Below are 24,425 nucleotides of genomic sequence, written 5' to 3'. Positions count from 1 at the left end.
ATTTATTATCAATTACTTTTATTTGATAGCAAATAAATAAAAAAAGTAATAATAAGAAATGGAAATTAACGAATTCAGTGAATGATTAGCACAAGTCCGAAAAAATGAGCGGATATTTTAAAAATTTTTAAAAATTAAATTTATTCATGATCATGAGCAATCATATCTGATGGTAGATAATATCATATATGATGTCAGATATGTGATCATATATGATGTCCAAATGATCACATATATGCTCTCAGAAATGATCACATGTATGATGTCAGAAATAATCACATATATGATGTCGGATATAATCATATGTATGATGTCAGATATGTGATCATATATGATGTCAAAAATGATCACATATATGATGTCAGAAATGATCACATATATGATGTCGGATATGATCACATATATGATGTCAGATATGTAATCATATACGATGTGAAATATGTGACCATATATGATGTTAGTTATGATCATATATGATATCAGATATGAATATATATAGGAGACCATATGTAATCATACATATGATCAGATAGGGCAATTTTTTAGATCTGAGTGTTTACGATCACATAAAATCATCTGATCAAAAATTGTTTTACCCCGGGCTCGATCCCAAGTCCTTCTAACTTTCAAAAAAGTTCCAACCTCTCAAATATTTAACCCTGAATATCATTAAAAAATTTATTTTAAAAAAATTGAATAGTCAAATTAAAATACTTACTATACAAATAAGTATATAAAAAAAAAATAACAAGAAATTGACTTTTCATTACCGTAACAAACTATTGTCCTCAATTCAGTTCCTCCCACATACTATTGTAACTGATTCATATGTTTACTATATACATTACCTACTACATCCTCCTTTTCCTCATTTTGTTACATAAATATCTATACTATTATTATTATTATTATTGTACTTATATATATTACAATAAAAGTCCTAAGTGATGAATCGTCACTTCACCCACTCTTGCAAGGTTCAATAATAAATCCAGACAATAGACGACTCATCGAGTTAGTCAATCGTCAACACAATATAACTAACAATCAAATGTACTACCTCCTAGACATCAATGAAACATTACACATTACACATTATATATTCAACACAATATATTATATCCGAGACAGACGAAATCCAGCAGAAACTGTTTAATAAAAATTTACCAACCCATACCTACATCTATTCTACAGTACAGACTATCCTACTGCAATCGACTTACTCAACTGTCAATTAAAAAATTTCATGACTCAATTAGCGAGGCGTATATAATTACCTCATACTTTTTATTTTTATTGTTGTTATTATCTATATGTATATTTATTTATTTCTCGGCGAGAAACACCTGGTTTGAGGCGTGAACCATCTCAATCAAGTGGAACGTATGAAAAAAATTTATAATGAGCGTAAAAACCAAAAATAAAAAAATTATGAGAGGAAGTTGAAGTTCAAAAAACAAAAAAAAATAATGCAGTGTAAGAAAATTTAAATTTCGCGGTCTTTTGAAATTTGAATTATTGTTTATTAGGGCGGGTGTGAAAAAATTTTTTTACGCTCTAGGGTACATTTTATAGAGTATAAAAAATCAAAATTTTAGAAAAAAAATTTATTCGGTTCTATTTTGAGATCTCACTAATTTTGAAAATTTAAAATTGGCGGTTTTTTTGGGAAATTTTGTCACAAATGATTTTTTTACAAAATATAAAAATATTTATGACCAAGTTACCCTCAGTAACAAAATAGTTTTAATTTTTTTTTTTTTTTTTCAAAATTTTGTTTCTTTTACTTACCCTAGTGTGAGAAAAAAATTTTCTTTTGATTTTTGACTCCTACTTGGTAAATAAAAATTTGAAAAATGATATTGAAAATTTCAAAATTCTATGTGAATTTTAATTTATAAATTAAGGTCTTGAAAATTTTGAATTTGAAATTAAATAATTTTTTTTTAATTTTAAAAATGGATCCCAATAATTTCACAAGTGTCCTCTCACGGGCACATAAAAATAATAAAAATATGAAATACTATTTTATGAAGACCCACGTGGCAAGACGAACTATTTTGAATTACAACGCGTGAGGGAAAAAAATACCGCGTAAATAAATATAAAGAACTATAATACCTACAAATACTCTCTCTATATATTAATATCTCATCGTGACCTCCTCAAATATTAAATATACTTTATCCTCAACTCATCGCGTAGGTCTTAACACTTTTAAATACCTCATAAATTCTATATTTACCTAAACCGAATTCACCTCATACTTCATTTATTCAAATATATGAATCTATATAAACAAGTCAAAATTACAGAGGCTCAATTTTTTTCAGAAGTAAATTTAGTGTAAAAATAAATTACTAAACAGGAAGTTAATAATTTGAGCTGTAAATATATCGATATATTTTTTATCACATATCGCCTCATGGCCCCTGTGCTGCATATAATATATGAAACAGACGGAAGTGAGATACCCATGATCTACAGATTTTAATATACTCAATGCCACACCTACTTGAGTATATAAATAAATATTTTATTAAATATTTACAGTCAAAATAATAATAATGGCTACAAAAATAACATAACTGTTTCTTATCCTTTTTATCGCGTATCTTCACATCCTTCATTATCGCACTCTAAGTCGCTTTGACTCAATATTTTTTTTTCATTATTATTTCTAATGGTCAAATTTTTTTTTAGCTCAGCCTAAAAAATTCGTGATTATTTATTTGTAACTTTAAAAAATTTTTAGTCATCTAAATAAATTTAAAAAATCATACAGGAAGAGGGGGAGAAATTTCCTCTTGAAAAAAAAAAATGTTGTAGCCGGAATTTCATTAAAAATTAAAAAACTCAAATTTTCCAAAAAAATTTAAATAACGACTTTTTGAAAAAAAAAAAAAAAATTGCTGAAAATTCTCAACTGCGCACTCTTTAGACTGACCAATTTGCCCCATGGTTTCTCCAAGCTAAAAAAATTTTTTCTCGAGAACTGACCTCTTGACTTATTTGTCAAATTCACTTAAAAATAATTTATCTCGAAAAAGCAATGAATATAATTTTAGAGAATTCTGAAGAAGAAAAAGAGGTAAATTATGATGACGGATACACGGTTATATAAAATAACATGAACCTGTCACCACGTCTTGGCCTTTTATGCGGTGAAGAGAACATGTCCAAGTACACTGTGATCCTAGTAAGGGAGTACGAAGACGAGAACAGAGAGTAGCAAACAAGCTGAGCTATCATCAGTTATACATAGAAAAGTCTTATAAACCAAGACCGGGACCAAGACAGACTTAAACTCTTCTGTACTTGGTATCAAGCCTACTCTTGTAAGTTCATTCAACTCGCGCCCGTGCCAGTGCGCAGCTATTTCTCTATTGCCTTGTTGTCCTCGCCGTGATCCTGTGACGATGATTCTCCGTCGCAGTTCATCACGCACACATATGTATTACTATATATATATATGCGGGATGTGTCTAGTTGTCTTTCTGGTCCTGAGGACTGCAGAAGTAGACGGAGACGAGACCAAGTCCGGTCTTACCATCGATCTAAACTCAGCCTACTGTGTAAAAGTTAACTTGACTTTAATAAAACTGTGGAAGAGTTCGCGGAGTAAAAAGTTTTAAATACAAACTAAGATAGGGTAAGAAGGATCGGGCATTTTGCGCGAGCAAGGATTTCCCAGTAATATCATTCAGGATTCTCACACGTACTGGGACACGATCTTCCATTCCGTTCTTTATATTCTTCCCGTTCTTCCGTATACTCAGCTCGGCCAGTCTTAGCTTCTTCTCTTGAGCATGTCTTATTATAGCGTGCTTACATTTTTTTTTTTCTTAACCATCGCCGGCATACTGATGATAGGATATCGATCATGGATTAATCTCGATCGCCAGTTTATATATGATAGTAATCAATAAAAATATTAGACTAATTTTTTAGGCATTTAATTCATTTTTTTTTTTTTTTAACAAAAACAAATTTTTTTCGACTAAGCTCATATTATTTTTAAAAATTTTGAATTTTAGTTCCCATGGAAATTCAGCGGGAAAATTTTTTTTGTCAAAATTTTTAAAATTTTAAATTGAATATAAATTTAATCAAAATAATTACATATATTTGTATTCAATAAAATATCTAAAGAATAATCTACTTATAATTGAATTTAATATTTTTCTGAAAAATTTACCATGCGATAAAACAGAAAAATTTCAAGACTATCTGTAGAGATAAAATTTATTTATCGAGCTATTATTAAATAGATTTACTAAGAGCTATTAAAACGTAATTTCACTTCATATATTTGTGTAAATAGAAGTCAATATACCAGTAATTAAACCCTCATTAACGTAATTATAATTATATATATATATATATATATATATTTTTTTTTGTAATAGTGACTAATTGGGTAATTAAAGAATTAATTATATAAAGCGATAGAAGTAGTGGCTTACAAATTTGAATGAGGTAATAATAAGAATTAGTTACCAAAATAGTCGACAGATAGCGCTCTCCGCGTCTTCTAAACGGAGATAATCGAAAATTATTATGATTATTTATTTCCGACTCGTGGCCGTTTCTTAACCTCAGCGGTCGGGTAAATTTCAATCAATAAAATATTAAGTGTTTAATTTATTCGGAACTATTTCGAATTTAAAAATTTATTGGCGAGTCATAATTGAATTAATTACAAAGTATTTAAAGATCTTAGAAATTGTTCTAAAAAAGTGTTAGGTATTTTTTGAATAAATTATAATAATCTGATGATAGACCACATGTGCGCTTGGCAGTGAATAAAATTGTCGTAATAAAATTTAATAGACTAATTATATAATGGCTGGGATTGATAATTTCGATAGCTGGTTATCTAAAAAACTTGAGTCATTAAACACAGACGTTGGGGTATTTGGAGGTTACATTAAAGGCATTTTAGAAAGTGATGAAAGCGACTGTGAAAAAAGTGAAGCACTTGAGGGAATAATATCTGGAATAATTGAAACAGATATCGATACTCATGTTTCTGAGATAATTGACGAATGGAAAAAGTTCGATTCCAAAGAGACTTTCGATATCCCGCCTGCTGAAGATGTAGATGTTCGCTTGGCACGAATGCTGGAGACGCAGAACATAGCAACGGTTTCGAAAAAAAGTTACACTGAGGAAGAAAGGAAAATACGTGATGCAATTTTGGCGCAATACAGTCAAGTTTCGAATGAAAAGAGCGACGAGGATGAGGATGAAGAAAATGACAGTGATGAGGAATTGGAAAAAAACCTTAACGCTGCTACCATTGCTCAGCAGGAGAAAGAAAAACGAGAGAAAGCAAAGGTAGATTCACAGAAGAAGAAGGAAAAGGACAAAGAAGACCGGGAAAAACAACTTAAACTAAAAGAAGAGAAAAAAGAAAAACGTAAAACTCAGAAAGTTGAGCGTCGTAAATAAATGTTTACTCTGGGAACTGCATTACGGTTTTATTACAATGTCTGTAGTCTTTTTTTAAATAAACATTTTTTAAAATATTTAATTATTTGTTTTTTTATTCCTTTATATCACTGTATTCTTTTTTTTTTTAGAATAATTATTTACACATATATATACATATATTTATATTTTAAGGCATTAAGTTAAGTTTAGGCGAATATTTTCCGAATCGAAAATTCGAATTTTTCGTAAGGTTTCAAACAATTCGAAAATTTGTTAATAGTTCAAATTTTCCATATTGAATTCAAATTTTCAATTGGATGTTAATATTAAAATTAGAATAAGAGACCAAAGTAAAATATTTCTTCTTTTTTCGTTTAAGAGCTATTTAACGGTATTTATATACAAACATATATTTAAGTAAATTTAAAATAAACTGTTGCATGCGTGGTAACACATTGTAACCACAATGTAAGTCGAGGATCGTAACTCGGCATAAAATGATTGCCCATCGAGTAATATTGTAACGATACCATGTGGTTTCACAAGGACGCCCAAAAAAGGTGGCGAAACGCGAGAGTTTAAACGAGATCTCTTATATTATTCTCACTGTACTGAATCGAACGGTTTTTATATCACCATTACCATTTTTGATATCCCGTCGTCACAAACCCAAATGGCTGCGGAAAATAAATACCTATAGCTATCAACTAATTACTGATTAACGATAATTTTTTTATGACACCTGTCTACTACTCGAATTAATGATATTCAATTTTAATTAACGAAATTTTTTGATAAATAAAATAATTACAAGGATGTATACATTTGTAAGGTGATTAATCATAATCACGCGTTGACGGCACTCTTATCTCTGGCGATTTATTCTGCATCGATGATCGCAAGTATCAGTCAGTTTTTTACATCATACTCAGCTCGGCAAACTCGCTAATTCCCGTAAATGTCAAGGAAATTACGTCAAGTAACTCTAACGCATTAATTTATTAACACACTCATTATTTTTACGCATTATGTCATTTTTTCAAAGCATTGATTATTAAATTATCGATTATTAAGTTTAATTTGCATTATTATCTAATTAAAATTTTTCTTTATTGCACAATAGTCTAGCATCTATGGGAATTTTTTCAATTGGTTGCTGTTCTAGTCGCTGTATATTTTTTTATAATAGAGTTTCCTGAGTTTTTCATCCGTCATTTTGAATTTTTGAATTTTTATTAAAAAAACCACTCTCTAAATCTGAAACAGTGACTTTTTACTGTTTCACAGTTATAAGTATACCAAGTGGTATACTTATAACTGTAAAACAGTGTATATACACTACTTTTCAATGGTTTTCACTGTTTCAGATTTGTAGTGCAAAGTTTTCGGGCTGATAAATTTTGAGTTGTAATAGCAGTCAATTTTGGCCCGAGGTATCCGGGTAATGAAATTTCCCCATGTTTTCAGACAAATTTTGATCTAAAATTCTATGGCTTCGGTGTGATTTTGGTAAAATTTAGCTTTTTAGGCGTATTTTCAGTTAAATATTTTTGCCCGGTTAACTTGAACCATTTCTAAATGTATATTTAAATTTTTTTCTTTTTGAAAATTGAATACTCCTCTATTGTTAACCGTCTAACGATTACATGGACAAAAATAAAATTACTTGTGTCATGTCTAAATATTAGTTTTGGGAACGGACAATGTTACCTTGACAAGCCTAATATGGATTAGGCTGTAGTCAAAGGTCTATTGGGCGTTCGTAGCAAAAAACTAAGTATCGAGTTTGATGTATAACACGAATAAAAAATTAGGCATTATAATACTAAACCCATAATTTTGTAAAGCATGTTTTCCAAAATGATTCCACAGAAAAATTTAGTGGTGTAACTTTTCATAGTTATTAACATCGTAGAAAAAAAAATAACAGTATAAACTATGGTTCACAAAAAATTTCAAAAATAGTATAAGGCATAGATTTTGTCCGCATTGTCTATATTTTGAAAATTCGCTAGACAACCTCTTATTCGAACGATATCTTTTTTGCAACTGAAATGCCACGGTTTCAAAAATGCAAAATGATTTATAATTTCGACAAAATTATCCGTTACAATGATTTTGAATAAACCAAATTTCGTCAACAGAACTTGAAATGATAAAAATTTCGAAATTCGTGACCTCGTAGAAATTAGAGGCTTAACAGTACAGTTAAAAAATACTTATCGATAATTAAGCAGTCGAAAAATTTACGTCACTCACTCAAAAAATCATTATTTTGTATACTTAAACTTCAGATTACTATCTTTGGGTTCGCTTCTAACAATATAACCAACGTTACATTACTTTAATGTTCCTCAGTGATTTCATGTTATAACTCATTTACAATTTGTAAGTCTCGTTCAACAGACGGCCCTGTTTGTTCGAATGTAAATTACAAAATAATATTTTCGGCTCAAAAAGGTCAGGTTCCATAACTGGGTCAGTAAAAAAATCCATTAAACAATAAATTATAAATGAAAAATAAAAGTAAACAATTATTTGTAATTACAGCTAAAAAGACCGTGACAAAATGGGTTTGATCTGGGTTCAAGCTGTCTTGGTTCTCCACACCTTAGTCTTAGCATCAGCCACCGGGGACTTTCGACACATTTCCTACGAAGGTGAGTCCCATACTTAAATTAAAAAACATTATTCAATAACTCTGTAGCGTGCGTTCCTACCACCTCGGATGCATAATTAGATCAAAACGATGGTTCGTATTCAGTTCCATCAATCATTTCGTTCAAAGAATGAAAGCTCCCACCTTTCTACCGTACCCATAAAATAAGTGAAAAGTTAAACAACAACAAAAAAAAAAAAAAAACACGTCATATGAAGCATCACTTCTACTTTAATGTTTATGCGTGAGTAGACAGAAGATCGTCGTCGATCAAAGTGTCCACCTCCCCCTCATCTTTTCAAGTATCACCTTAACCTCCATCTTCTTAATCTTTTCCTCTTCCTTAAGTACTTAGCAGTTGTGTTCTACTTCTTCAACTCAGGAAAAAGTTTATATAGAAAGGCCACATTATATACATACATATATATGTATAAATATATATATGACCACTCCCAGCGAATCATGAAAATTCTCTAATTGCACTAGAATTTTCTCATCATTCGGTTATTTATCCGGGATTTACGATCAGTTGTAAAAAAATTTAATCTTATATATTATTATATATTTATTATCGAATTATTCATATTAGTGTTTGATATGATGATGGTTAAAGTGTAAATGGAGCAAACCGGACGGTTTAAAACCCATACTATGGAAAATCCATGTTGCGTTAATGAACTCGCATATTTACCGTTTTGTGCGCGACCTGATTCGAAATCTCATTCCGCGCATCGTATTACGAGATGGTTCATATTTATACGGTTTATGGAAAAAGCCCCCTGGTGATCCTACAGAGACCACAGGGTGGATAATGCGCTTGACTATCTACTTTGTTCTTGTACTTGTTATTTATTCATTCATAGTTTTTTTTAGTCATTCCGCTCATCTACAATTTATGATTTTATACACATTATAGATGATGACTATTCTTGGTGAAAGCTATTCGTATAATTTTTATTTTTTTTTCGTTACTTTTTATCGAGTTGTTTTAACCTAAATTATTTTTTTTTTAAATTTTATTTTATAAAATATTTATGAGCTGTGATTTTATTAATTATTCATTGTGTTGGTAAAAAAAAAAATTAATGGAAATATTTATGAAGTCAATGTAGAACATAACTCCTATCAAATCGAAGTTTTGAGTTATTCGATACTAAAAAAATTTTTTTTTTAATTTATCAGGAAAATTTGAATCGAATTTTTAAATTTCAAAATTTTTCGACGTATATTCGGATGATAATTAGTAGAAAAACTTCATATTTTTCTTATATCAGTTTCTAAAATTATGAGCAAATTGGCATTAAAAAAAAAATTTGAAAAAACCGAAAATTCAATTTTTGAATGTTCAAAAATTCTCAATTAACTTCTGAAAAATTTTCAATTATACTGATTTCTGTGACGGCTTTTAAAAATGCGCATATATAAAAAAAAGTTTACAACCTCAATTAAATAAATTAGAATAGACTAAAAAAAGTAAAAAGAGCAAATTTATTTTTAAAATATTATAATTTTATTCTAAACGATTTTTTTGCATATTCATGTTTTTATTATCAATCTCATAATTTAATGCAAATATTTTATCAGAGAAAGTTTTTTTACTTATAGCAAAAAAAAAGAATATAAAAATATAATACTTTCTATAAAATAATAGCATTTATTTGTATTCTCAAAATGCATACTAATCTCGATAACGATAATTTCTTAACGATCCGGATGCCTTTTAAAGGATATCTCTACTGAGTCATTCCTCTATATGCATATTTATCCATGAATATATATATCTATATATATATATATATATATATATATATATATATATATATATATATATATATATATATATACATATAAACATTTTTCATCCTCATAATATTTATCAGTAAAAAACAAACGGATATCTCCCTCTGTCTTTTCTCAGTCTTCCTAAGCTGCCGCGTGACGTAGTTACAGTCGATACCGATCATCGATGACCAGAGTACACTTGAGGTCACGTCTATTGTACCAGAATACCGTTCTAAATCGATGTTATTAAATGCTGCCGAGCTATATGCACACACAGCTGATCATTTGATATCACATATTTTTATCATTGTTATTATTGCAATTATTCAATTTTTTGAATAATCGAATATCTATATAAAATGTTTTGTCGTATTTATAAATATTCTGTTTGTTTGTTTGTTTCATTACATATGCATAGATATACTAGATCTAATGTTGCGCGCGCATCATTCTTCATATTCCATGTTATTACAGAATATTGAAGAAAAAATTTTTTTCGACTCCTAGATCCTTCAGAAAAACATGTGTTCGGAAAATGTCTGGGTATGTCCTCTATCACTTTATTTTCGAGGCTCTTTCAATGTAAACTATTAGAAAACTAGTCATAAATTTTAAGCCTTTAGCCAATGACGGTACGAATAGTTTAACAACATATATTCCGTCTCTTCTATCTACATATGCATGTATCTAAAAGTGTTCAAAGTATATGAGCATATACATTCACTTGAGTTAATTTTAGGGTGATATAATTATTACTTATTTGCACATACAGAAAGTACAGTATTTATGACACTGTGAGAGTAAACGATACTTTTTTTTCCGATGATAAATAAATCGTTGCGGAAATTTTAATAGATTCTGTGCTATGCGCATAAATTATTATTTTTTAATTACTGATAATTGTCCAATCGACAGATTTATGATTCGCGATATTATTTTATCTTCATGTATTTTTATTGCATATATGAGAAATAGGAAATATTAAATGTTGAATAGAATTATTTAGATAAAATAAATGAAAAGTAGGACAAAGGACTGCTGTCCATGCTTCCTTAAAAGATAACATGTGTATAGTAAATAAGCTTTTGTTGATGTTGATGTTGACTGGACGCATTGTGCATATGTAATCATTTATGTGGCACAGTGCATACTATCGTTTTAAAATTTAATTATGATAACAATAATAATAATAATAAATCGTATGCATGAGCTGCAGTATTCACTTTATTTTCAGATTTCATTGACTTCCAACTTAGCTTTTCTCTAAATTATGACATAATTCCATAACTCGTCCAGTAGGTTCCGAATGTTAAGAATTTTGAATTTAAGCCGTTTCGCGCCAAATTTCGAGTTGGAAAATTTGCATTCATTGTTGCGGGTGGAATTTCCTGACCCATGACTAAAATTTTGCAAAATATGTTCTTAGATGAAATCATGTTGATTTTGTACATACTCAGAATTTCAGGAAATTTCAGTCTTATTTGTTTTCAATGCATTTTTTTCAAAATTATGACATGATCTCATAATTTATCGAATAAACTTAAAAATTAAGAAATTTGAATTTAAACCATTTCACGCCGAATTTCGAGTTGGAAAAATTTGAATTGATTAATTATTGCAGATGTGATGTTCTAACCCATAACCATATTTTTGCAAAACCACACGAAACCATGTTGATTTTGCACATACTCAGAATTTCAGAAAATTTCAATCTCATGTCTTTTTGATATAATCATTATTAAAAAAAAGACTCCAGTTATTCTGTAAATTAACCGAAGGTTCGCGGTTCGAATCCCGTCCACTGCATGAAATTTTTTCAAATAAAAAAAATTAATAAATTATTAATATTCAAGTAGTTTATGAAGAATTGAAAAATTTCTTTCCCTCGATTACAATTATCGTATTAAATTGCAAATCGAGTGAAGCAACGAACGTAAAATTGTATTTATCAATGACAATTTTCACGAAATAAAAGGGAGTGGCTAAAATAGTTAACTGATGAAGGTACAGAGAACGTATGTACGAACATACGCACCTCTTCTAGACAGAGTTACTGCTGACAGAGTAGTAAATCTCTGCGTACAGCTGTAAATCACCTGGATATTTTATTCTCGAGTCTTCTTTTAAACCACTCTCCTTTTCCATCTTCTCTTTATTATAGTGCTCCTTCTTATTCAGCCTCTGCCTCTATCTCTAGCTTTTGTTGTTGTTCTTCTTCTTCTTTTTCTTCAAGTTCTTCTTCTGCCTCTTGTTAAAGTCTTCAGCTGATGCTGTGACTATGGATTGCATGCAATGTCTAGAGAGATCTCAAGCATATCCACATGCATGGCAGATTTTTTTACCCACTACATATGTTGATGTTTAATACACGTGTCTGCTTATACATATATATAGTAAGTAAGTAAGGTATTTCTTAGCACAGTAGTATGTTCTATTGAATTCATTTTGTGGCATGCTGTGAGGCCTCATCTAGGCGTACTTAAACAGTACCACATGTAGCCTACGCATTTGCAATTCTTAACGCTTACTAACCAGAAGGTTAAACTCATAAGTCTCTTTTGCATATATATATATATATATATATATATATAATATATATATATATATATATATATATATATATATATATATATAATATATATATATATATATATATATATATATATATATATATTATATATTATATAAATAATAAATAAAAATTAGAGGTGTGTGAATCGTGTTCGGATCGAATCGAACTGTAACCATTAGAATCGAATAATTTGATTGATTTTAAGTATTCGTAATTTTTTGAATTATTTGGCGCGAATACGAAAATTCAGATTGGCTTTCAATTATTCAATTTTGAATAAAGGGTGAACTTAATTTTTTTTTGGTAACCAAAAGTAATTATCTCGTGAATTCGGGACTGTTATATTTTTACCTCTGACGAAAATTTGAATTATGGGAACAAATATCATAATTTTGAGTCGTCCAAAAAAAAATTTTTGAAGTATTCGTAAATTTATGAATAACGATAATTTACGGATAGTTCCCAAAATTTGAATTATTTGACAATTTACGGATTGTAAAAAAAATTTGAATTATTAGAAAATTTACGGATAATTTCATAAATTCAAATTATTGGATAATTTACGAATAGTTTCAAAAATTTGAATTATTTGACAATTTACGGATTGTTAAAATAATTTGAATTAGAAAATTTACGGATAATTTCATAAATTTGAATATTCGACAATTTAAAGATAACTCAAAATTTACGGATAATTCCGAAAATTCAAATTATCTGAAAATTCAAATTCGGTTCAAAAATCGAATAGTTTGACTCGATTCGATACGAATAATTCGTAACTACGAACTATTCGCACAGCTCAAATAAAAATAAAAAATAAAATTTTTTGAAAATTATTTAGTAATATCGAGATACTGAAAAGTCGTACAGTCACCTCATGTACATATAAACAGATTGATTTTTTATGATAAAATAATATAAGAATGAATATATATCGCGTGGGCAAATTGACGGCACGCGCCTCTCACGTTGTGATTGGGTGGCTGAAAGTTCTTCTGACGATTCCACTACGTAATGTTACGTTCACTTCTCTCACACACACACACACACATATATGAACCTTCATATATTTATCTGTAGATAAATATATATTATAAATTTCTTTATTCGCTTTCCGAGTACTTATGATAGTTGTTATTTCTTGTGTGGTGCAACATGTTGTAGATTTTATTTAACGACTTACTTATTTATTTATTTTTTAATTTATCAATTACTTTACGCACCTCAGGATCTTACACTTAAAGGCTGGTACTTAAACTTAGATAATTAAACTCAATCAAAATAAATTACAATTATTTTATAGCCAATCACCCGCTCATTTTTTTTTTTCAAAATGAATATTTTAAAGATACTTTGCTTTCAGAAATCATAAATCCCATATATATTTTTTTAAGCTACTAGACGTATAATTGTATAATTTTCAAATGATTTAAAATTAAAATAATTACTAATTACGTCGAAATCAACCACCCCTAAGGCAGACATTGACGACATTCAAAAAAAAAATAATAACGACCCGTGAGTGAATATTCGCGTGCGTATAAATACGAATATTAAAGACACATCAGAAAATTATATTTTACATACATATGTATATATATTTTTCTAAGCTAATAACAATGCACAAAAAAAATATATATAATAGAATATACGTGATGATATCTCATTACTTTATCTCATAAAATTAAAATAATAAATTAGCAAAAAAAAAAAAAATACATATATATATAGAAAATTTTTCGCGTGCCGGAAGTAATGATGATTTTCAAAGAAAATTATACCGTAAGATTAATGGTCGTTCTGTTATGTACACTACTAACAGAGTTGTTACAAGTTTAAATTAATTTTTTTTTATTTTTTATTTGTTATTGTTGTTATTTTTTTTTTTATTTTTTAACTGTGAAACAAGAAGTAATGGAATTGAGTATGGGTTAAGTCACTTCAAGGACTAACTTTTATGGGCTGTCTACTTTTGTGTTAAAAAAAAAAAAAATGAAATATTCAAGGGGCTTATTTGAGTTTCGTCTCACGACTGCTGTGTACAGAAAATTTTACCGTCAAGTCAGCACTATAAAATCACCATCAAATCAACCCTTTATGTTCTTTCATTCAGAAATGGACTGTTGTGTCTTGTTTTCTCATGATATGCTATATATATATATATATATATATATATATATATATATATATATATATATATATATATATATATATATATATATATATATATATATATATATATATATATATATATATATATATATATATATATATATATATATATATATATATATATATTTATGTGGCATTCAACTTCTATTCGAGACTCAATATATGAATATATGGATATTATGTGAATAACTTTTTTATAACACGAATTTTATGGCCTATTTCATCGATAAAAAAACGTTTTTATTAGAAAATAAAAAAGTATAATATTAAATTTGTTAAAAATTTTACACGTGTATTTTTACAACGAGGATTAACAAATGAGAGTTATTGAGATGTTAATTTTTTTTTATTAATGCTTTTAAAAAAAAAAAATTCAAGTCTTGCTTCAAGATACCCTCATATATTTTTATTTTCTTTTGTTTCTTTTAAGTGTTAATAAAGAACACTTTAATGGCAGCACGGGTTCTAACAATAACAAGTTATTTGATCGCTTTATCATGAGAAGAATAATAAAAAAAGGCTTTTATTAAAAGCAGTTCTTCATAATTATTTAATCTTTTTGATAATTTAGACTCTTAACATTACGATTTTTCCAATGCAAATGTACTGCGATGTTATTGAAAATTCGTATGGAATTTATTTTTGAAAAAGTTTTCATCAAAATTCGAAAAATAATTCACGTTAAAACGCGAAATGATTAAAATCGCGTTTTCAAAATTAGATTTCTAATTATGTAAATTCGAAAATTTTTGCGCAAGTAAATTATTTTTCATACATGAAATAACAAAGTCTACATGTAATTCAAAGTTGTTTATTCAATAATTTAATTTTTCACAGTAAAACGTTATAATCACCAAAATTTATGTTAACAATATATGAAATACATAAAATTTTTGTTTATTCAACCGTTCAATGAGATCAATTACATAAATTAATTAGATAGTTTTCGTAGCATCCTGTGCAGCCTGGGATCAAAAGCTCAAATTATGCCCTATGACATAAAAACAATAAATTAAAAAATATTTATGACAAATATATTTATTTAACTTTAAGTTTATGGACAGAGAGACAAAACGGTACAGGCAGAAAATAATACATCTTATTTTTTTTCTATTTGAAGTAATTGAACATTTTCCATTTTTCATCAAAAATTCATTTTTCCGGTCGAACTTTATAAGAATTTTTCGAGAACGAGGTCTGGAAATTAAAATTTTTTCATATTCCAAAAATGATCAACTCAAAGTTCAAAATTGTCTCTAATTTTCAAGTTCACTATAACTAATTTTTCTGGACATGGAAAATGACGACTAAGACTAATTTTGGAAAAAATGTTTCGTACAAAATTTCTGGGGTGATCCGTTTCTCTCTTAGTCCCATTTTGCCCTTTCCTTCAATCATAATGAATATTTTTGAATGTAGCTTACTTTTGACCAGATTATCTCCAGAAACTCGACTATCCGATTATTCTATGACGCTTTGACCCCTTTGTAAAATGCTACCAGAAGCTTCTCCATCTTTACTTTTAGCTGTTCCATCAGCAGAACCCATGGTTTTTGCAGTACCTCTGCCGTTTCCTGATGCTTCGTTATTAATTTTACTAGTAGCCGATCTATCCGCTACAATGTTACCATTTTTGTCTACTGTAGAACTACTTTTAGAAGATTGAGAGCCCGAATTCCGAGAATAATTTTTATCACTATCCGGATTTACTTTACTTTGGATTTCGCTTTGAGCTTTATTTCTTGTCTTGACGCTGCCTTTGGTTCCTTTATGCTTTCCATGATTGTGCAGATTACTGGTCACAGTATTGTGAACTTTTTTTTTTTTATGGTGATGTTTAGCAGACACACAAACCACCAACACAACCACCAAAAATACAACTGCCAAACGCATTTTCACTTTTTTTCCTGCACAGATAATTTTTTAAAAAATTATACAAATAAAAATTGGTCATAAATTACTAAAAATTATTTTTCTGATAAACAGTACTTACGTTAATAAAATTCAGCTAAAAAAAAAACTACACAATACTGTCAAGGCTCGTTGTAACCAATTTTGATAACTGTCGGGTATTTATATCCTCGCTTATATTGTTAAATAAATAAACAATGATTTCATTCTGTTTTTCAAAAGACTTATTGCATTTTTTAACGACAATCGGTGTTTATATTATTGCAATTGCGTTTTAAGTATTTAGTGACGACCTTCTTCAAAGCATATTATCACAGTATTTGAGTTATGTGTTTTCAGATGATTTTATTATTCCTTTTTTTCTTTTCAATGCAGAAAATTGTAAATTTTGCAAAAAAATGCAGTCTATGTTTGATAGTTAGCTTCAAAAATATGAGTGTGAATGTAGCAGATTTGAAACTATGAATTAATAGAGGAAATAATCAAAAAAATAAAATATTTTTAAAAAATGCACTTATCAATTTTCAAATTTTTTAAATGCCCATTTTTTCAAAATTTTGTTTTATAATTATTTAGTCTATTTATTAATAATTTTAAATTTTTTTGATGTCTGGTAAATTCACACTCATTTAAAAATTTTTTTTTCGGGGAAAATATTTACGTTTCATAAAACAAAAGATCCATTTTCATTGTTTTCAATAATATATGAGTAAATATGAGCATGTGCAGAAAAAAAAAAATTACTACGGACAAAAAATATTCTTCTGCCTGAAAATTTTTTGCAAAAACAAATTTCATGGACAATTTAGTTAAATTTTAATTTCATTGAATTTTAATTTTGTCAACTAAAATTTTATTGTAATTTGAGATAAAGTGACTCTTTAATAATTCTAGACCAATAGCGTGCATGTAAATTTAATAGTAACGATAAATAAATGGTTTTCTAACGAATTTGGAATTAAATCAGAAATTAATTTAGCAGAAAGAAGACAACTTTGTCCCTAAAGAGTAAATTTATTACTTTTAATCCGATTATTTGTATTGGTCTGAAAGTGATGTTCGGTGGCTAAATATGCATTGAAATTACGAGTTTCGATGCAGGTAAAAAGTACAAATTTTAAAAAATTTACCATTGAAAAATTGTCTGAAAAATTTGAATTAAGGACTATTATATTTTATTTATTATTCAATGAAAACTAAAACCGCGATTAATTAATATAAAGATTATCTTTTTAATTAAGTAACAAATTACTATCGACCAAAAATTCCAATAATCTGTCATAGGGATTTACTATAGAGAGTTCTCAAGTCAATGCCAAAGGAATTGGGTCAATTAATTTCTAATTATTGGGTTTATCTTGTCTACACACATCCTGCGAATAGCGAAGGATATTAATTTCATTTCAAAATCTCATTGAAACAAGTCAATACCATAAAAAACCCCATAATAATTATATCAACATATTTATAAATATGTTCTTTAATTAGATCCAGTTTTTTTTTTTACCAGTTTTCAAAATTTATTAAAAAATCCAAATTTCGTCTTTTTACGGTTTTTTTTTTTTTTAAATATAAACTATATAGATTACTACAGATATATATAGATCTAATTAATAAAAAATTATATATATGTTCTAAATTAGTCTAGACCTAATTCCGGATTTCTAGAGAGCAAAATTTCGAAATTACGGGCTGTGTAATTTTAAATAAATTGAAGTAATAAATAAATATATGAGTGATATCAATAAGTATTTCATATATTGAGTAAATGAAGCTTAAAAAAAGAATTGGGTTTTATTTTAATAAATATTTATAATCATATTTATGTTAAAGTAAATTATGTGAAATAAAAAAAAAATTAAATGCTCGCTATTTGTTGATAAAACAACGACATAATAATTATCTGATCCAATTATCTGAATCCGGTCTTATGTACGTCTCTGAGAATCCTAAAGGCGCCAGACAGTCAATGAAGAAACAATTCCCCATGCGTTTCAATAATGCCTTTAATTTTTTTCACTCACTGTACTGTGAAAGCTGCCAACATTTATTTTCTCTTTATTACATTTACCTTTTATTTATATACATTTATTTTTATTGCTTTATATTTATACAAGTCGATAACAAATATATGAAAAAAGTATATTTAACCTCGATCTGTTAAGGCAAAAATAATTCTTCAGATTCAGAGAGTCTAGTAATTAATTTTTTTATTTTTTTTTATTTTAACGTCGACCAATTATCGCATCTCAGGAAATTAGACAGATATGCCGAGCTAGTAAAATTCAGAGGAGACTCGCTTTTATTTCCGAGGACCAGTTATCGTAAAATAGTTTTTCGAGTTTTGGCTCCTTCCTATTCTGCTTCTGCTGGGATTATAATACCGAGAAGATCCACCGAATCTCAGTAATTAGCTGATCCAATTATCGTGTCAGTTTATGAGAAAAGGATCCTCCCGATTCCCGGCGGTCGTCGAGTTCAAATTTATGTTTTTTTTTTTTTATTTGCTGCAACAAATTAACGCTAGTGTTTAATAAAATTCTCAGTCATTACTTTCTTTTAAAAAAAAATTTTTTTTTATTTTTTATTAACTCTCTAATAGTTAATTAATTAATTAATTGGAATTGTCCGTAAAAATATTTGACATTTTTCTAAAATTAATTTTTGCTTAGTGTTGAAGGGGGGGGGGTCACTTGTAGGGGGAGGGTCAAGGGGTAAAATGAGTCTGTCCTTTTTTTAATTAAAATATTTAAATATGTAAAAAAAAAAGTTTTGTATGAAAATTTGCACTCTTGCTCCACTAGTCCATAAAATTTAACTTTAAGATATAGTCCTTGAGGTACATGAAAAAAAAGGTAAATAATATTTCATCTCATGTTTCACGAGTATAAAGAATGGAGAGACATTGCATGTCGGTACAAAACGATCAGGATCAAGTGTATACGTGAAATGCATTCTTTGAAGTATAGTAGCGAGAGCGGACCAAGAGCAAGACCAAGACCAAGACCAACAGCGAAAGGTACATGAGTATCACAAGAAGCGGGTGACCGTATGTTGGACGGGTCGAAGACCCCGTGGTTCCTAATGTGAAGGCATACGTCAAAGAAATATATTTCCTACTTTATTTTTGTTTTATATATATATATATATATATATATATATATATATATATATATATATATACGGACATAAATACATATATGTATTATGATAATTGATCAGTAAGAAAAACTTTTATAGTTTATACACTCATGTATATTTATTTATATAATAAATATATATATATATAAGATATAAATAAATATATTAAATATTTAATTTATTTAATCCTAATTTCGAATCAAATTTTGAAATTTGATTGATAAATATAAATTATTTAAAAACTCCTAATCTATATATATATATATATATATATATGTATATATATATATATGTATCAGAGGCATTGTGATTGAGATGCCAGAAATTTTTTGTTCAATAAATACCGAGACGAATGCAAGCAAGCAGATTTGTCGCGCCTTCAAAAAAAGTTCACGAAGTTAATACTTAGTAAAAAAAAAAAAAAAATATTTTTTTTTTTAATTACTCAAGGATAACTACATGAATTTTTCAAACAATACAAATATATAATGATTTATTACGAAATGTATGAAAAAAAAAAAATCCAAATTTATTAAATAAAAATAAAAAAATGAATTTCCGGCTGAAGGTGATCGAACCTCAAGGCCGTTGTATGAAAGGAAAAAATAATAAAAAAATGAGGTTGAGTATGAGTAAGAGTGTCTATTGACACCTGTAGACTTTAGACAGGATAAACGAAGCATGTGACTGTAATCGGATGAGGAAGAGGGCTTTGGATGTTTAGTAGCGAGGTGAAAAAATAATAATGATAATGATGACGATGGCGGTTCTGGTGCCGCTGATGATGCTGATGATGACGATAATAATAATAATGACAAAGATGAAAATAAAATTAAGAATCCTGGTGAATGCAAAGAGGCGCGTGATCTTCAAGACGATCATTAGCGTCACGCACTGCACACTATCCTCTACTCACTACTCACCAACTGTACGCTGTACGCTGACCATAGAGATGATAATGAATAAAAGAAGAAAAGAGTAAGAAAAAAAATGGCTTCGTATATTTTATAAAATAAAATATAATAAAATGTAATGGAATCAAATTAAATGGATAAAATGGATCAAGTGTAAAAAGAAATCGAGGTGGGAGAAATTCGAGGTTGCTGAACTAATACCGCAGGTATCACGCGATTTCAGTGCCCGCCATTTTTTTTCTTTTTTCGTACTAATTAATGTGAATTGAGAGTGACATTTTTCGGTAATTACTTTGGGATTTTAATTTTAAAAGGGAAATTAAAATTTTTTAGTGTCTCCGTATCGAATTTTTATGGGAATATTAAAATTTAAAAATAATTTCTTTAAATGGGATTTGAAATTTTTGAAATTTTGAAACATGGTATTTGGTAATTGTCACTTATATTTAAATAAAATTAACATATTTTTTTGTTATGGAATTTTTTTTTCATTTTTGAGTAAAATGAGACGTTCAATAAATTTCCAAAATCATTTTTTTTTTTTAATAATTTGAAATCCTGGTCTACGCATGTTCAGAATTTGAGTATCATCTATATCGCAATTTTAGAGAAAATTTTTTGAAAAAAAAAATATTTAAAAAAAATGCACCTATAGCTTTTTAAATTTTCTACATGTGCATATTTTTAGTTTTTTGTAATTTATTTGTTGAAAAAAAAATCCGAAAATTACTAATGGTCTGCTAACTTCAGGATCATACATTAAATTACTAAAAATAAATTTAGTAGCAAGGAGTCAATACTTACGGCCTAAAAAAAAATAAAAAAATTCCACCCGCACATAAAAAAAATATTTATATCGAAAAAAAAATATATCTATAGACAAAAAGTAAACGGTCAATAGAATAAACTGTAAAAGATATTAATCCTCCACTAAGGATCGCCTTAAATCAAAGCCCCATTGAATCCAAAAATTACCATTAGACTTTCCACCATTGCTATTGTCCTCCACTAAGATCTTCAGTACAATGATCAAAGATTAGTTACAAAGCTGTTTTAAGCTTCACCACCCGGTCCCAAGTCACCCCGACCCAGATTGTCCTCTTCCCTTTTCCACTAAAGACAATCACCTCATACTCCCAGGTTTTGTCTAAAAGCAAAGCAAAAAAAATAAAAAAGAAAAATTGGCAAGAACTAAATCAAATGTTTAGTTCGCAGCTCGCGTGTTCAAGATAAACGGCTTTGGTCGCCGATCGAACTCACCAGCAAACGACTTTTAGACTCCGGTCTCCAGGGATGGCGTCGTGATCAATGACTGCGTTACTTCACGTACCGATTTTTTGCTCAGCACACAGACCTGTAGGTCTTTTATTTTATTAGCCTTTTATTTATTTTGTTTAAACTAACCTGCACTTTATTCTCGGGTCTCTGTACTCAATACTCTGTCTCAGTAAATTATATTTTTATTTCATTATAAAACTCCCGCTTTTGCTTCCATTCTGATTCCTTTCTTATATTCGACTTCACTTACATGGTTCTCTAGTTTTCTGTCTACTGCAGTTCCATGTCGCCGATTTCTTCTTATTATTCGATGCAGTCGCGATTAATTTCTAGAAATCGATTTTTTTTAATTTTTTCTATCGGTCCGATTTCTTTTTCAGATGAGATTCTGCGGTGAATTTCCTGCGCTCAATTATTCAAATTTATTTTGTTAATATTTTTTTTTTTTTTTTGGCGGAAATTGAAAATATTTTTTTTCTCAAGTGTTGAGAATAAAATAAAAATTTTAAAATATTGATGTGGGCATAAAATTGGTGGTTATAATTTTTTTACGATGGCAATATGTCTAAGAAGTTATAGCACAGGAAGAGAGGAGGGACGCTGATCTAAGAGTTGTGCCCGAGGTCAAAGAGGATTATCCCTTTGAATCACCGTGACAGGTTTAGAGATCGTTAAGATTACTTATTTAATACGTTTTTTTTTGCTCAAGCGGTTCGATTTTAATGCTGGGATTATTTTGTATTAAAAAGATGAATAATTATGTCGCGTTTGTTGTCCTTATTTTGAATTCCGGTATTCAAATTTTTGAAATTTTTTTTTTTTTATATTTCGAGAGCTTGGAAAAGTGAAAATTTACTGAGGAAGTATGACAGAATAAAACCAAAATATTTTTTTAAAATTCGAAGTCATACTTTTTGATAAGAGATAATTTTGAAGTAAAATTTTTTTTTCAAAATTACAGATCAAGCTTTGAATCAAAATTTTTTACTTTTGTCCGTGAATCAATTAATTTCGCTTTTCCAAAAAAATTTATGAAACATTCGAGGTCATAATTTTCAAAACGAGATAATTTTGGAGTAAAATTATTTTTTCAAAATCACAGATCAAGCTTTGAATCAAAATTTTGTATTTTTGTCCGTCAATCAATTAATTTAATTTTTTCAAAAAAAGTCGTGATTTTTCGCTCTAAAAAAATTAAAAAAAAAATTTGTTTTATGGAAATAAAACACCCATTTAAATTTCAATTTAAATTAATAACTTTTTTTTTTTCGCGCCAAAAAAATAAAATTCTCTACTTCACTTAAAAAATGATAAATCAAATTTTAATTACCCCCATTAAGTTCTTAACAAATATAATTTTCAAAAGAAAAAAAAAATCAACTTCCTCAGCTCAGTTTCTTTAAAAAAATTCGTCCTTGTCGCAATCGCTTATCCTCCGGCAAAGCCATCAAACAAAAATTTATTTCAACCCTCCCTCTATTGACTTAAACTATTAACACACTAAAAAAAACCGTCTGGAAATTAAAAAAAATGAAAAACCCCAAGCTACAGCACATCATAACTCGTCAATCTCTGCTCCATTCTCGCGGATATTGAAGCATAGACAGAAGTGCAAGCATCGACTTCTTAACTAAAAAACATTAAAATAAAACCAGTGCCCAGAGGGTCTCACTGGATCAGGTTATGCTAACTGGGCCCGTATCCGACGCATACTTATATGCACCGACTGCCTCTGCAAAATCGTTCATTCGCTCCTTCACCGAAGACTCCTTCAACTGAAGACTGAGAGAGACCGCGATTAAAAAAAATAAAAATGGAAAATAAAAACTGCACTATCTCGAGCATATAAGGGAGTCGGTTGCGTGCTTAAAAAAAAAAAAAAAAAAAAAATTTGTAGTTTAAGAATAAGACCAAGACCAAGACGAAGAAGATGAACAAGAAAAAAGTAAAGATATAAAAGGAAGAGATGCCACTATATAAAAGATGCGAAAACGCCTAAAGGAAAGAATGAGATGAGAAATAAAGATGAATATATATGTATATATGTGTATGTATATGTATGTGTGTAAAGATGCACTTGGAAAGTAAAGCAGAAGTAGAATAAACGGACGTCCTTGCGAATAAGGTATAAATCGGAGTTTCTCAAGAGCAAAAGTCTTCTCTTGGGGACTCTGCAGTTGAGATCAAGAGAAAATAAGAAGAGAGAGCACATGATTGCTCATTCGATTCATCCTCTTTGCCTCCAGGACGTTAATGTATATAAGAGTTTTCTGTTGATGCTTTATCGCTCTTACTATATATATATATACTTTGCTGGCCCCTTGAATTTAACGTGAGGACGACGACTCTTACACCAATTAGCTGTTGCCTTACTCAACTTGATACAAATTACCTGCCTCTTTTTTTTTACTTTTTTACCATTAAAATTGTTTTAAGGAAATTGTTATATATTAGTATTATTGTTGAGGAGTAAGGGAAACTCTGGCGTATCTGCGATACTGGAATAAAATTGATAATAAGTATAAAGTGTGAAAAGAATTTATTTATTAAAAAAAAGTAT

At 28.7% G+C, this 24,425-nt stretch overlaps 2 protein-coding genes across 3 annotated transcripts in view; both read left to right on the top strand.

Annotated features, from left to right (window-relative positions):
- The window catches only part of LOC103579428 (semaphorin-5A), a 76,823-nt gene that overhangs the window by 23,141 nt on the left and 29,257 nt on the right, over positions 1–24,425 (top strand). For both annotated transcript variants that reach the window (XM_008560819.3, XM_053739073.1), the window contains one exon: positions 7,987–8,096. In XM_008560819.3, coding sequence (XP_008559041.1) covers positions 8,006–8,096 — 91 coding nt within the window. In that variant the 5' untranslated portion in view covers positions 7,987–8,005. The remainder of the gene's footprint in view (positions 1–7,986; positions 8,097–24,425) is intronic.
- On the top strand, positions 4,587–5,536 carry LOC103579427 (coiled-coil domain-containing protein 43). Its single transcript, XM_008560818.2, has one exon. The coding sequence runs from the start codon at positions 4,846–4,848 to the stop codon at positions 5,452–5,454; it is 609 nt and encodes a 202-aa protein (XP_008559040.1). The 5' UTR covers positions 4,587–4,845; the 3' UTR covers positions 5,455–5,536.

The sequence above is a fragment of the Microplitis demolitor genome, chromosome 5 (genome assembly GCF_026212275.2).
Source record: "Microplitis demolitor isolate Queensland-Clemson2020A chromosome 5, iyMicDemo2.1a, whole genome shotgun sequence".
Classification (NCBI taxonomy): domain Eukaryota; kingdom Metazoa; phylum Arthropoda; class Insecta; order Hymenoptera; family Braconidae; genus Microplitis; species Microplitis demolitor.
The sequence above is the reverse complement of the archived record's forward strand: the minus strand, read 5'-3'. Positions and strand labels throughout refer to the sequence as shown.